This window comes from Rhyacophila brunnea, unplaced genomic scaffold (genome assembly GCF_057557595.1).
Source record: "Rhyacophila brunnea isolate RB1 unplaced genomic scaffold, BYU_Rbru_1.0 scaffold_13, whole genome shotgun sequence".
NCBI lineage: Eukaryota > Metazoa > Arthropoda > Insecta > Trichoptera > Rhyacophilidae > Rhyacophila > Rhyacophila brunnea.
Window position 1 is genome coordinate 653,898 of NW_028232785.1, and position 13,972 is coordinate 667,869.

The window sequence follows — 13,972 nt, forward strand, 5'->3', positions numbered from 1 at the left end:
TCCCTATTTCTAAGATATTTATCAGAGACACACAGGTCAACACTGCCCAGAATGGCAGAGTTCATATTCATACCATCAATTTATTCATTCAATTTACATCATTACGCCAATTAATGATGTATTCATACTACCTACCTATTTCATCCTATCACGTCCCATTGTCGAGCCATTTTCTTCTGTCCATTGCAATGATTCCCATTGCTCCACTGCTCCGTGCTCCTGCTCCGAGCTCCGCTCCAACTCTCTGGTTATAATATTTTTTATAATATTGTTTGGGTGGCTATTTCTATATTAATACCAAATGGTTCTTATCGAATTGCCGCCCCCAAGTGACACTCAATCTGCCTACCCCCACGGGACGTCACTGTACCTACCTAATCAAACGTATTTTATTTCGAACAGAATTAGAATCATTCTTGATACCTTATAGTTTATTTCATATTGTTAATATAGGAGTTACACCAAGTAAATTCCTACTAGTTCAATTATTAACAAAAACGGAATACCTAGGTACCCACCTACATTATTTAATTATAATAAACAATAACTGTTCACTGGTAAGAGCAAAATAATTTTTCAGCCCTAAATTAAAAAAAAAAAAACACCCTTCAATATTTTATGTTTACCAACATGACGGAAATTATCAGTGTCAAACTGACAGTTCCAAGTATATTTTTTGTTTACAATTGAATTTGTTACGAAAATTAATGAAATATACAAATAAATCGATATTTTAAATTAAAATATCACACATAAAAGTTGAAATATCCATATTAATATAGAAAAAAGCAGTTTTAATGCTTGTAAATACAAAATTTATCCAAAATTAATACTGATGACAGCAGCGAATTGAAAAAAAAACTATGATACATTCGTGGAATCTATTTTGGCATTCATATCGTGTTATATTACATTTAAATGATATAATATGATTAAATAAACATTTTTAATATTGCTGAATATGTATTTAAATTGACAACTAGTGTATTTCTGACTTGAAAACTATATAACGTATTGCTGGACGTTTGCCGTGAAGATTGAAGTTTTTATACATCAAAATACGTATAATATACAATAAATATTGACTTAATGTGATTGCAATGAATGCCTCTTGTCATGGACATTAATTTTTTAATGTAATAATGTCTAAAATAGTGAAAAAAATGTTTTAAAACTATATTTTGTTAGTAACTAAGCAACGGATGTTTATAGAAAACAACATTATGTTCACTTGTTTTAATGAAATGTCATTCTATAATTAAAATTTGCTTTTAGACGTGTTAAAACAAATCATTTGGACATAAACTAAAATCGTCAAATATGTATCGCAATCTTAAGGAGCCTATCATGCTCAGTCGTTTACTTACCAAATGATTCAGCTTTGCCATAAGACTTTCGGAACATTATATCCGGCTCAATGCTGTTTCAACAGTTAGATACTTACTGACTAGTTTCTTCTGTGGTTTTTTCGTGTTATGCCCAACGTGGTGATTTATTTCAAAGAATTTCATCTATAACTAGAGACAGTCGTATGGAATTTTTGTATTACAACACTTTTTAGTGTGGTCGAATTGGTGTAAAAAAGACAAAAATATTTTTCTGTACATCAGCGTATTGAAATGCTGTGGTCATTAAATCTGTACACAATTAGACACAATCTGCTGTTTCACAACTTATGCTACATTATTTGTAAGTAGTATAATGCGAATATTTTAGTTCTAATACAAGTCAAACGATTTACACATTCGAAACGGTCAATGTGTGTTGTAATCAATGAAACAACAATATTCATTCCGTACAAAATCAAGTTTTTGAGTATCTTCTTCTTCTTCAGCCATATCCGCACCTTAGTTGGAGCGTATGGACATCACGAGGCACCTCTAAGAATCCCCGTCGCTCGTCAGTCTTCTTGCATAGTTCCAGGTCAAACCAGCATCCCGTAGCTTCGCCGTATACACTCTAGATAGTATTTACCAGCCTTCCAGGACGCCGGAATCCGGTTGGCTTGAACTACAGGCAAGCCTGGTTGAAGTTCTCTTCTGGCATCCGCAGCACGTGGCCGAGCCAGGTCCAACGTCGCCTCTTCATTCTCAACCTGATGAGAGGCTGCTTGGTGCGTTCTCTTATCTCCTTATCTCCGTCGCAAACATCTGTTTTCGAAGCTCAGTATACGGTTAGTCCTTGTATATCTTGGCAATATTTTAAGATTTCATGTTGAAACGGTTGCCGTTTTTGTGTGAAATTTACTATAATTGATTCTACAATTAACTTTACATTACGTTGTCTTTTGTTTATATAGTGTTAAAATGGGCGAAAGTGTAAAAAATGAATCCTCGTGTCTTTATAACTCACTTGAAATGTTTTCATTCGATAGCGACGATGACTGTGAAGATTCGGAGACAAAAAATGAAGATTTACAAACAAATACAAGCGTTGGTAATTATATTACTGAAACATTTTTAGGTTTCGACGAGTGTAACGAAAAATTAGTTGTAGATTTAACAGTGGAAGATGAAAAAAATTCATTTAATGATAATAAACACTTGGAAACACCAGATAAAAGCTTATCTAATCTAATTTCAAACACAGATAACGTTACTCATGATAAGTATTTAAATTCTGATAATGTTTTAGATTCGAATAAACAGAATTTTAATTGTATTTCATGTAAAAATGTATTTGAAAATGGTTCCTGCCTTTGTATGACAGAAAAACAAATAAGTATCATTGATTCCAATTCTGAAAATGATGTTTTTATTTTTAATTCTTTTAGGCTACGTTGCGAATTTTGTTGTAAGGGTTTTGGTGATACTTTAAAGTTGGATCGACATAAATGTAAAATTAATAATATAATATGTAATTCTTGTAAAAATGTGTTACGAAAGATTTATTGTAAAAAAATTGCTGATAATAATTATTGTAAGGTGTGCAAATTGGAATTTGCAAGTTTGTATATTTTTTTTAGACATGTTTTTAGAGTTCATTCAACTGAAATTGAAAATTATCTATGCAAACGTTGCAGGATTTTCAATAATAATTATGGCAAAATAAGCGTTGATACAATGTTAAATTTAAATGATAGTATAAACAATGAAATTGTATTAAATAATAAATCAAATTTTGACGATTTAAAGTTAAAAAATGATAATAGTTTTCAATGTAATGTTTGCTTTCGGTGTTTTAAATCGGAAATCAAATTAAAAAAGCATTTTTTAGTTTGTAAAAATGATTTAATTCAATCCAACAATGTAATTTGTTTTAAAAATGAAGAAGAGATTGTAAATTACGATGAAGGTAATGTTTTTGATAATATTATTAAGAAATATGATTGTAAAACATGTGAATATAGATGTAGAAGTAGGTCTAAATTATTAAAACATATTAAAAAGATACATAATATATCTTGTAGTATAGGAGATGCATTGAATGAAATTAGAGAAGATGAGGTTACGTTGGAACAATGTGTTAAATCAATGTATATATGCCACAGTTGCGGTAAAGACTATGTAAAAGAATCGGAATTGATCAACCATTTAAAAATATCTCACGACGTGACGACGAAAAATGACAAATCATTCTGCTGCGACGTCTGCGGGAAGTTATTCACAGCGAAATGGACGTTGCAGGTCCACGTGCGTTCGCATTACGCAGACGGGGCCTATGATTGCGTGACTTGTGGTAAGCAATTCACAAGAAAAGACACGCTGAACCGTCACGTAATGTTACATGCGGATAATAAACCGCATGCCTGTACGATTTGTACTAAACGTTTTACGGAAAGATCGAAACTTGTTCTGCACACGCGCGTGCATACAAAAGAACGGCCTTTTTCTTGCGAGTACTGCGGTAGGACTTTCAGCGCGAATAATGACCTCAAACGACATATAACTCGAAAGCATTGCAATACTACTCTAAAATCAAATGAAATTCACAGTAATTCTACCGTTTTATATTCTTGTGACGTCTGTAAGAAAAGTTTCAGTCTTAAGTGTTCGCTACGTTCTCATATGAAAGTCCACGACGGTGTTAAAGCTTTTAGTTGTAACGTGTGCGGAAAGGCATTTAATAGGAATTGGAATATGAAATCGCACGCTAGAACACATGAGAAGCAAGCTGTCAATTTGTAAATCAATAATCTATTCGTCCTGTGCTGTCCAAGATATACGAAGCATTCGGTGCTGACACCACATTTCAAGACCTTCCGCTCTTTTACCCCCAGGGACCATGACTCGGTTACATGTAAATTGTACATAAAGCATTTTATCGTGAGCTTTCTATCGGAAAGAGATGGCTGTATACTATACGGTCTCCAATTTTATTATATTCAATATGAACATTAATTCAATTTTCATAGGTGATTTTGGCAAAATTCATGAATTCAAGAATGAAAACCTAACCTAACCTAACAAATCATCCAGAGTATCGGTTATTTTCAAAGATTGTTTGCCGTTGGCTTCCTGTAAAGTGTAAACCGACAAGAACCGTGATTTATTTAGACATGAATTTTATGTCAGTACTATACGACCCAAAGAGATTGGGCTGTCTTTAATATACGGCCATATATTTTCGATACAATATTTCACGGTGAAGTGTGATACGGCAAACTGCATACGTACAAGTTTCTGGACATACCATGACTTGGCACCGTACAAAAATATGGAGAACACTAATGTTTACACAAGCATAATTTTCGTGGCAATTGAAATTCCCTGATCTTTCCATATTATAGTGGTAAGATGTGTCATTGCATCTTTCGCAATATGTGCTCTCTGCTTCACATCGACCTTTTCCACTAATGGTCACTCACAGATATACAAACTCGCCTACTGTTTCTAGGATTTGGAGTATACTTGCCGCTGGTAGGTCAGCTCGATCGACTGTATGGATATTATCCGTGGCTCTATCCGACTGACTTTCTTTTACGTATACTTACATACTGTAGCTTAAAATTTAGAAGGGATCTTTATTTAGCTACATATTTTTTCCGACTTATATGCTGCGTAAATGGAAACTCTGCCATTCTTGTTGGTGTTGGCTTGTGTGTCTGTTAATTATCTTAGGAATCGAGGGCATCCGTTGTTTATTCTCCCAAGATGCAGAAGTAACCTGCCATTAGTAATGCCAATTGGGAGGGCAATAACTATGTTTAATCAAATCACTTCGAATATTGATATATTCCACTTAAAATGGGTCTATCAACCTAATTCACTGTGTTTTTGTTATTTTATTATTATTAACTCACATTGCTCTGTATTTTTATTTGAAAATATGTTAACACTTTATATATCATGTCGTGAACACTTTGAATTTGTAATTGGTTATGTTCATTATATGTACAATAAATAAATTTGAAGTTTGACAAACGTTAACTTGGTTTTATTCCTATTAACACAATCACTGCCAACCTGTTAATTGATATTTAATTACCACATCTAAATATGATGCTAATTATATCTAATGGCCAACTAATGCAAACGCGCCTATACTAATTGTGATGACATTTGCAACTGAGATTTTATTTACAATTTCAATAATATTAATTGTAGCCATCTTTTGTATATCTTACCGTCTCGAATCGAGCAGATACAGGTTCAAATCCTGTCGGGTGTCGTATTTTTTTCTACAAAATGATTTTTTCTAGTGTATATCCACGAGATATTTTCAAATTATGTGTATTCATGATACAGTTATTGATGACTGCCATATCCTTGTAATATCTTCGGTCACACTTGATAGGAACAGAAGGAAATGGGTTTTGCAGGAAATAATAAATACATAATATTTTTTCATTATAGCAACACTAGTTTTATTAAAATTCGTCACATAAAACAATAAATATTTAATACATGTGTTTCGCTCACATAGTAAGCTTTACCGAATGAAAATATTAAACATTTTCTTTCAAATCAGAAACGGCAACAATTAGAGAAGATACAATACCGAGCTCTACTGATGTGTATGGATTTTGCAGCGCAGTTTAATTAATTAAGATTGGGAGATTGCGTTGGTTAGGTTACATGCATAAATGAACAGGCAAAAAGAATAATGACGAACAATCCAATAAACCATAAGTGTATGGCCTCAGTGGACGGGGCGTGCAGCGTTCTCTGATCTGGCCTTAGTGCACAGTGAGCGTTTAGCCAAAGTGAAAATTTTAATAAACGTCTCTCTCACGCACGGAAGTGTATTGAATATGTTTTTGGGATTTTATATGCAAAGTGGTAAAGCGATAGCCGAAAAAATATTGTTGACTCCAAGTTTGCAAGTAGGACAGTTGTATTATACCAAAAAGCTGAAAACCTACAATTTCACAGTGTATGACCTGGCTACTAGACAAGCGACGAACTACATGTGGCATGAAGGTGCAGGTACAAAGGGTGCTTCGGAGGTCGCCACGTGCCTGTAGAAGCTCTTGGTTTCAGTAGGCCCCAAAAAAGAAGTAACTCTGTATTCGGATACAGCTTCAGGTCAAAATCGTAACTCAGTTGTATCTACTCTTGCTCTTTTTAGTATCCAAATTCTCATACAACGATGCCGCGATATTAACACAAACGTTTTCTTATGTTTCATTGACTTCGAAAAAGCATTCGATAAAGTTCAACACTCAAAAATGATTGACGTGTTGAAATCCACAGGAATTGACGATAAAGACCTACGGCTTGTTGCAAACCTTTACTGGCAACAGAAAGCCACCATTAAAGTCAGCAACAAAATGACAAAAAGCATCGAAATTCAAAGAGGAGTGAGACAAGGCTGCATACTATCCCCAATGATCTTCAACATATATTCTGAAAAGATTTTTGACGAAGCACCCGTCGCGAGCAGTCGCCTTTCCGTGCGCTCCGACTCCCGCTGAGATTTTCACTACAATCGAGACCTTCAATCTACATCGCAGTACCAGCCGACATAGCAACCTACCTACCTTGCTACATCCTGCCGACATAGCATAAATACCTACATTTTTGCTACAACCTGCCGACCAAGCAAATTACCAATTTGCCCACCGCCGCAAGTGACCTGCCCAGACGATAACCTACAATACCTACCTACTGCACAATGGAGCAGATCAACATCGAAATAACCAGACTCGCCGCATTCCGACCTACAAAACTTCGGGACCTCATGACGCTGCACTTTCTACTCCTGACGGCATATCAGGAGCAAGCCGAGTCAGCGTCTCACGCCGACCCTCCCTCCTACCTGGAGGAAGAACTTCAACCATACAAACCCGCCACGACGACTGACACCGCAAACTTGGACCAGGAGCACTAAACACCACCACACCTCATCACACCACAACAGCGCGCCGATCAAGGAGGCACACCCAGCCACTCACTCAGGACACGATATCGATCAAATATCGGTCGTTATCAGGGGCTTCCCGATCGGCACGCACACGGAGGACATTACCAACGATCTTCTTCGAAGAGGCCTCCCGATCATCAGCGTCCGGAGGATGACGCGGGGCAGGAGCCGGCATCGAATGCCTCTTGTCCTGGTCAAACTCCTGGACAACGACAGAGGGAGGCTGATTCACTCACTAAAACACGCACTTCACCGCAACATCACCATAGAAACACCGAGGAAGAATATCATCACACACCGCACCCCAAACCAAGGCATCATGTCGACAACAACCCAGACGCAAACCGAAGTTATCCCAGACACATCGAAACTTCACAAGGAGACATCTACGGAAGTGGTTACCACCCTCTCCGTGGCCGAACCCGAAACTCCGGAAACACAAATGATTCCGGAAAGCATCATAATACCAGAGACCCCAACTCCCGACTCTGACGAAAATTCTGACTCAGAAACAACAGAGACCCCGGAAGTGGACAGACCAGAGACACCGACATCAGAAATCGATGAGAGCCCAGAGAAATCCCCAAACACCTCGAACTGGGCCGGTATCTTCGACCTCCTGGCAAAAGAGGAAACCAAACTCATGGACCCCGCAAACTATGACTCGACAGTAGAACTCTTCACAAGCCTCACCGAGACTATAAAAAAATCCAATTCCCTCAAACCAGATGATGTAAACTATGCCGAAAACTCCCGACAGTTTAAACTGTTAGAACAGAGTCTCAACGACTTCAAACAAGAACATCACGACGAACTACAGGAGACCAACAGCCCAGATCCTGCATCACCGTTACCCGACCAACCAAAAAAGAAAAAGACGCCAATACCAGACAAAGAGGAAGAGTACCGCTGAGGGACCAACCAACGCGCCTACTTCCTGAAGAAAAAATAAGCCCCTCCGATCCACACGCCAGACCCAAGACCCAAGCCCATCCCTGCCAACTGCCAAGAAGCAGAGCTCCGAGCGGCGATACTCGGAGCTCTTCCAGGCAATGGCGGTGACCGGAAGTGAAGAAGACTAGCCAGAAGAAACAAGAAGCGTGCGAAGAAATTGACGGACGCCTGCGAAAAGTTTGTTTTTACTATTAAACTCCTCCAGACCAACTCACTGAGATCTCCAACCCGGCCTCGCTCGGTCGCGAAGCCACCGAGGCCGGGTCTCACCACCAACAATCAAGCTTCCAGCCCAGATAGGCACTTGATACAACGAGAGTAGACGCTAAAAACCGTCCTGGCATCCCAATTTGACAAAGCTCATACCCTAAGTAAGTGGGATCAAAAGAAGGGATCAAAGTAAATGGAGTCCTTGTCAATAACTTGCGGTATGCAGATGACATAGTGCTCATCGCAGACAGTCAAGAAGGCTTACAAACTCTCATCAACAAGGTAACGGAGGCCTGTGATAAATACGGTCTCAATCTGAACATTAAAAAGACAAAATACATGAGTGTAAGTAAGTCCCATATAGATGACAGAACGTGCACAGTGAATGGAGTCCCATTAGAGAGAACACATTCCATTATATACTTGGGTTGCACTCTGGATGATGAACCATACCACGGAATTGAGATGCCGAATCGAGAAAGCCAGGGTGGCGTTTACTCGTCTAAAAAAAGTATTATGTAGCCATGATATACACCTGGGAATCAGAACTAGAATGGTGAGATGCTACGTCTTCTCGGTCCTCTTGTATGGAGTAGAGGCTTGGACGCTCACAGAAACGACTCTCAAAATACTTGAAGCTTATGAAATGTGGGTGTATAGGCGCATGCTTCGTATCAGCTGGAAGGACAAAGTTACAAATGTCGAGGTGATGTCAAGGATGAAAAAGACCAAAGAAATAGTCAAACTAATAAAAACCAGGAAACTGGCATACTTTGGCCACATCATGCGGCATCCCGAGAAGTATCGCCTTCTACATCTCATCATTCAAGGGAAGATCTCCGGTAAGCGAGGCCTTGGTAGAACAAGAACGTCCTGGCTCAAAAACCTCAGGGACTGGTTTGAGCTCAGCACTCTATCCCTATTCAGAGCAGCGACGGACAGGGGCCAAATGGCCAAATTCATCGCCGACGTCTGATAACGGATATGGCACACAAAGAAGAAGAGTTGCATCTACAATGTTCCTACGTGCCGTGAAACAGCTGCCCATCAACACAATAAACCAAAAGTTTATGGAATCAGGCCACTCAGAAATGGAGTGCGATTCTGTGCATTCCACAATAGAGGCCCGAGTAAGGAAAGTGGACGTATTCACACCAGAAGGATGTTATATGGTCGCCCGTACCGCAAAAACTACTAACCCCTACCATAAGGTTGTGGAAATGGAATATTCTGACTTCTTGGATTACAAGAAATATTGCAGTCAAGTGATGACCAATAAAACTCTGTCGGAAAATGGAGACAAAATGAAGTGGCTAAAGGTATCAATATCGCAAAGGCAAACCCACGACTATCTTTTATAAATACCAATTGAGCCAGAATAACTTTGAGTCACTACAAATCCAGCGAAGACGACATCCAAACGTACCTACCCTAGAAGTACCAAGGCTGTACAGTTCCAAACCTAGAATTGACCAAGGTAAACTAAAAGATCTGTCAAAACTATGCCAAAAAGATAGCATTCCGTCCACCTATCACGACTTCTATAAAAAGTTGGAGCCTGAAGATGGTCCAACTCAGAAAAACAGCAGCTCAGAGAGCGATGGAGATGATTAAAATGTGTGTCTAGTTTTATTGTAACTTAATTGTAATTATGTATTTTTTTCTTTTATTTTGTTAACTGTCAATTCATGGTGTAACTGCATTGTATTGTTGTTTTAATTTAATAAAACGGATTTTTTTTGTAGTACTTATTCCACTTTTAATCAATAAATTAGGACAGGTTTCGTCCGCCTCATAGGGACATTTTCAACTGAAATGAACAAGTTGAAAATGTCCCTCTGAGGCGGATGAAACCGGTCCTAATTTATTGATTAAAAGTGGAATAAGTACTACAAAAAAAAGCGTTTTATTAAATTAAAACAACAATGTAATTATATTTTTGAAAAGCTAACTTTTTGTTTAGAGACGACTATGTTCACATACTGAATGAAATTAGGTAGATTCTAGGTTAAGGTGGCCACCATAAAAGGTCAATAATAGACTTTCCTTTAGAGTATATCCACAAAATGTTAGTGCTTTGTCCACAAATTCTCAGTGTTCAACAGGCATAAGAGGCCTAACTCTTTTGACTACCGCACAAGTATGCTAACTGTACATGTCAATATTCAGTGGTCAAGAGATATAACACACATAACTTTTAAAATACAATTTTTTTAGTTATTCATTCAAAATAATAAAAAGATAATATCACAATCTAAGTTCAAAGTTTCACGATTCTATCTTTAAAAATAAAAAAGTTCAAACAAAAACTGTTCCTTTTTTTGTCACACAAAATCTTTGCGCGCCGATTTCTCAGCTTTATGATTTTGTGGACTGGCTCCCTTGACATCTACGGCGACGATATAGCCGTCTAATAGAATAATATAATAGAATAAAGAAGTACGTGTCGACATCTAGTGCTCGCTCCGCCGTAGCTAGATACCGACTATTGTTTGTAAGAGGGAGACAGATTCTCCTTCCCCCTCTTATGCCGCACCTGTGTGTAGCGTGATAGTTGTCATCGGTTATTTAGAGCACACGCGCATATAAAATGTGATCCTTCTGTATAATAATATTCATGCAGATTAATATAAATAAAGTTAATCGTATATTAAAACTACGTTGCTTATTTACGATCCTCAAAACAATCCACAATTCCCAACATGGTAGCAGAACGTGGTTAAAACGTAAAACAAGTGCTCCGTGGATCAAGCATCGTGGGTTTCCGGTAATGGAAAATAAAAGTAAAATATCAAAGGAAAATTACCGGCAAACAATTATAAAGAAATGTCCAAGAAGATTCGCAAAGAAAATAGTGCGATCACAACGGATTAGAAAACCGGCCGCGAGGTTAAGTGAAACACATGTGCGCGTAGCGTTGCGAAATAATTCGATTATAAAGTGAAAATAAGATGAAACACTAAAGTTAAAGAATCTCTTGTATAGAAAATACAGAGAACAAATCAAAACCTTCACTAAGTGAAATAAAAAATCACTTAATAAAAGTGCTTATAGAATTAAAAAAAATCGTGATAATAAAAAACGCTGTAAACAAGAGCATTCAATATAAAGAGAAAATGGCCAGGCTAACGAAGGTCACTGAGGTAAATATACCGATTTTCGACGGAAAAAATTACAACAGCTGGAAGTACAGGTTGCTGAACATTCTCGAATTCAATGAGTGTCAAGCGCCAGCGATCCGAGCGATGGAAATAACGGAAAATCAAGCGGAATGGAGAAAACTCGATTTAAGGGCGAAAACAATTCTAATCAGTACAGTTTCCGACAGCCAGTTGGAATTTATTAAGAACTGCGACACGACTTTGAAAATGATAAGAAAATTAGATGAAATCCACTCAACAAAGTCAACGCCGATGCAGATAATCTGTAGATCAAAAATTGAAGAAATCAAAATGAAGAATTACGCAACAGTCAATGACTTCTTCTTGGACTTCGAAAAAACGTGCAATGAATATGTCAATGCAGGAGGTACACTTCATCAAGAAGAACAAATACGATATTTAATTAAAGCACTACCTTCAAGCTACAGTGCGATTGGAGATTTCATCGACATAGTTCCGACGGAAAGACAAACCGTGGACTATGTCAAATCAAAAATTAAAGAAAAAAGTCTAACAAAAAATGAAAATCAACAAAAGACGAGTGTCAGCACGTTCAATACCAAGACTAAAACAAAAGGCCTGTGCTATGTGTGTAATAAGCCAGGACATAAACAGCAAGAGTGTTGGTTCTCGAATCAAGCTGACAATGAACAGCAGGGATATGGGCCCAGCACCGCGATGAACGGGGGTTACCTGTTCATGAATAATAATATTAAGAACATTTAAATGGATTATGTGTCATTTTGACTTTTGATTATGCGGACGACCAACATGCAACGAGAATCGAAAGAGAACGTTTACGAGCCACCCGATCGCGCGCATCAGAATCAGATGACCAACATACAACGAGAATCGAAAGAGAACGTTCACGAGCCACCCGATCGTGCGCATCAGAATCAGACGACCAATGTGCAACGAGAATCGAAAGAGAACGTTCACGAGCCACCTGATTGCGCGCATCAGAATCAGACACCCAACATGCAACGAGAAACGAAAGAAAACGTTCACGAGCCACCCGATCGCGCGCATCAGAATCAGACGACCAACATGCAGCGAGAATTGAAAGAGAACGTTCACGAGCTACTCGATCTCGACGAACAGTACATGTTGATTTGAATCTTGCTGCATTCCAATATGATGTTAACTACAATTACAGTTCGCATCTCAGTGTAAATATCGGCAAAATGGATATGGTGTGTAGGCATTGCGGTTCACTTAAATTCAACAATGAAACACCAGGAATGTGCTGCGCGAATGGCAAAGTTAAATTGCCGACATTGTATCCACCACCTGATCCATTGTTGTCATTACTTTCGGGCGACTCACCTGATTCCAAACACTTCTTGCAGAACATTCGCAAATATAATTCAGCGTTTCAAATGACATCTTTTGGAGCCGATAAAGTTTTCCAAGATCAGTACATGCCTAGTTTCAAAATTCAAGGACAAATATATCACCGGGTTGGTTCATTTTTACCGGTTTCCAACGCTGAACATAAATTTCTACAGATCTACTTTATGGGTGACAATGATGCGCAAGTTGATCAACGCTGCGATGCAATTGCAGGCGCCAAACGCCACATAATATCCTTTTTGCAAACATTTTTCCACCAGCACAATGTATTGATAAAATTATTCAAAACTTCAATTGACAACTTACCGGCGGATAACTACGCAATTCAAATACGAGCTGACAAAACACCACGCGGACAGCATGCCGGACGCTACAACACACCTACCATCAATGAAGTTGCGATTGTTATAGTTGGCGAAGAACGTGATACGCGTGATATAATTCTTCAACGACGAAATAATACAATCCAACGTGTCGTCGCTGAAACACATCGATCTTACGATGCGTTGCAGTATCCCATAATGTTTTGGGAGGGGCAGGACGGATATCATTTCAATATTATGCAAACTAATCCAATTACAGGTAACTAAAGATATCTTGATTTCATTTTATCAAATGAGATTTTTTTTTTTTAACTTTCAAACATTCATAAATGTAATTACATTTTTCTTATCTTTTGTTCAACTCAACTCAATAAAAAAGTATCAGCGATGAATTATTATTCTACCGCATAATGATACCTCAGAATGGAACAAATCATATTCTGCAATGCCATCAATTATTTCATCAATATGTGGTAGACATGTATGCCAAAATTGAATCGGAACGTTTGTTATTCATTCGCTTAAATCAAACATCGTTGCGTTCAGAAGAATACATTCACTTACGTGATGCAATGTCAAAAGATGGAAATGTTTCTGAGATTGGCAAAATGGTCATACTTCCAGCAACGTTCAATGGCAGCCCACGGCATATGCATGAATATGCAC

The 13,972-nt window shown here is 38.0% G+C and overlaps 3 protein-coding genes across 3 annotated transcripts; all 3 read left to right on the top strand.

The window, feature by feature from the left end:
- Nucleotides 1-651: 651 nt before the first annotated feature.
- Nucleotides 652-5,808, top strand: LOC147076066 (uncharacterized). Its single transcript, XM_085941553.1, has one exon. It carries the CDS (start codon nucleotides 2,307-2,309, stop codon nucleotides 4,125-4,127), a length of 1,821 nt encoding a protein of 606 aa, XP_085797679.1. The 5' UTR covers nucleotides 652-2,306; the 3' UTR covers nucleotides 4,128-5,808.
- LOC147076067 (uncharacterized) lies at nucleotides 5,788-13,582 on the top strand. The gene is made up of 3 exons (XM_085941562.1): nucleotides 5,788-6,814; nucleotides 8,636-10,213; nucleotides 10,372-13,582. The coding sequence occupies exon 3, from the start codon at nucleotides 12,387-12,389 to the stop codon at nucleotides 12,744-12,746; it is 360 nt and encodes a 119-aa protein (XP_085797688.1). The 5' UTR covers nucleotides 5,788-6,814; nucleotides 8,636-10,213; nucleotides 10,372-12,386; the 3' UTR covers nucleotides 12,747-13,582.
- On the top strand, nucleotides 9,023-9,445 carry LOC147076068 (uncharacterized). The gene has a single exon (XM_085940235.1). It carries the CDS (start codon nucleotides 9,023-9,025, stop codon nucleotides 9,443-9,445), a length of 423 nt encoding a protein of 140 aa, XP_085796361.1.
- Nucleotides 13,583-13,972: the final 390 nt, after the last annotated feature.

Coding starts and splice junctions, on each gene's coding strand:
- LOC147076067 (XM_085941562.1), top strand. CDS start 12,387: ATGCGGACGACCAACATGCAACGAGAATCGAAAGAGAACGTTTACGAG.
- LOC147076068 (XM_085940235.1), top strand. CDS start 9,023: ATGGTGAGATGCTACGTCTTCTCGGTCCTCTTGTATGGAGTAGAGGCT.
- LOC147076066 (XM_085941553.1), top strand. CDS start 2,307: ATGGGCGAAAGTGTAAAAAATGAATCCTCGTGTCTTTATAACTCACTT.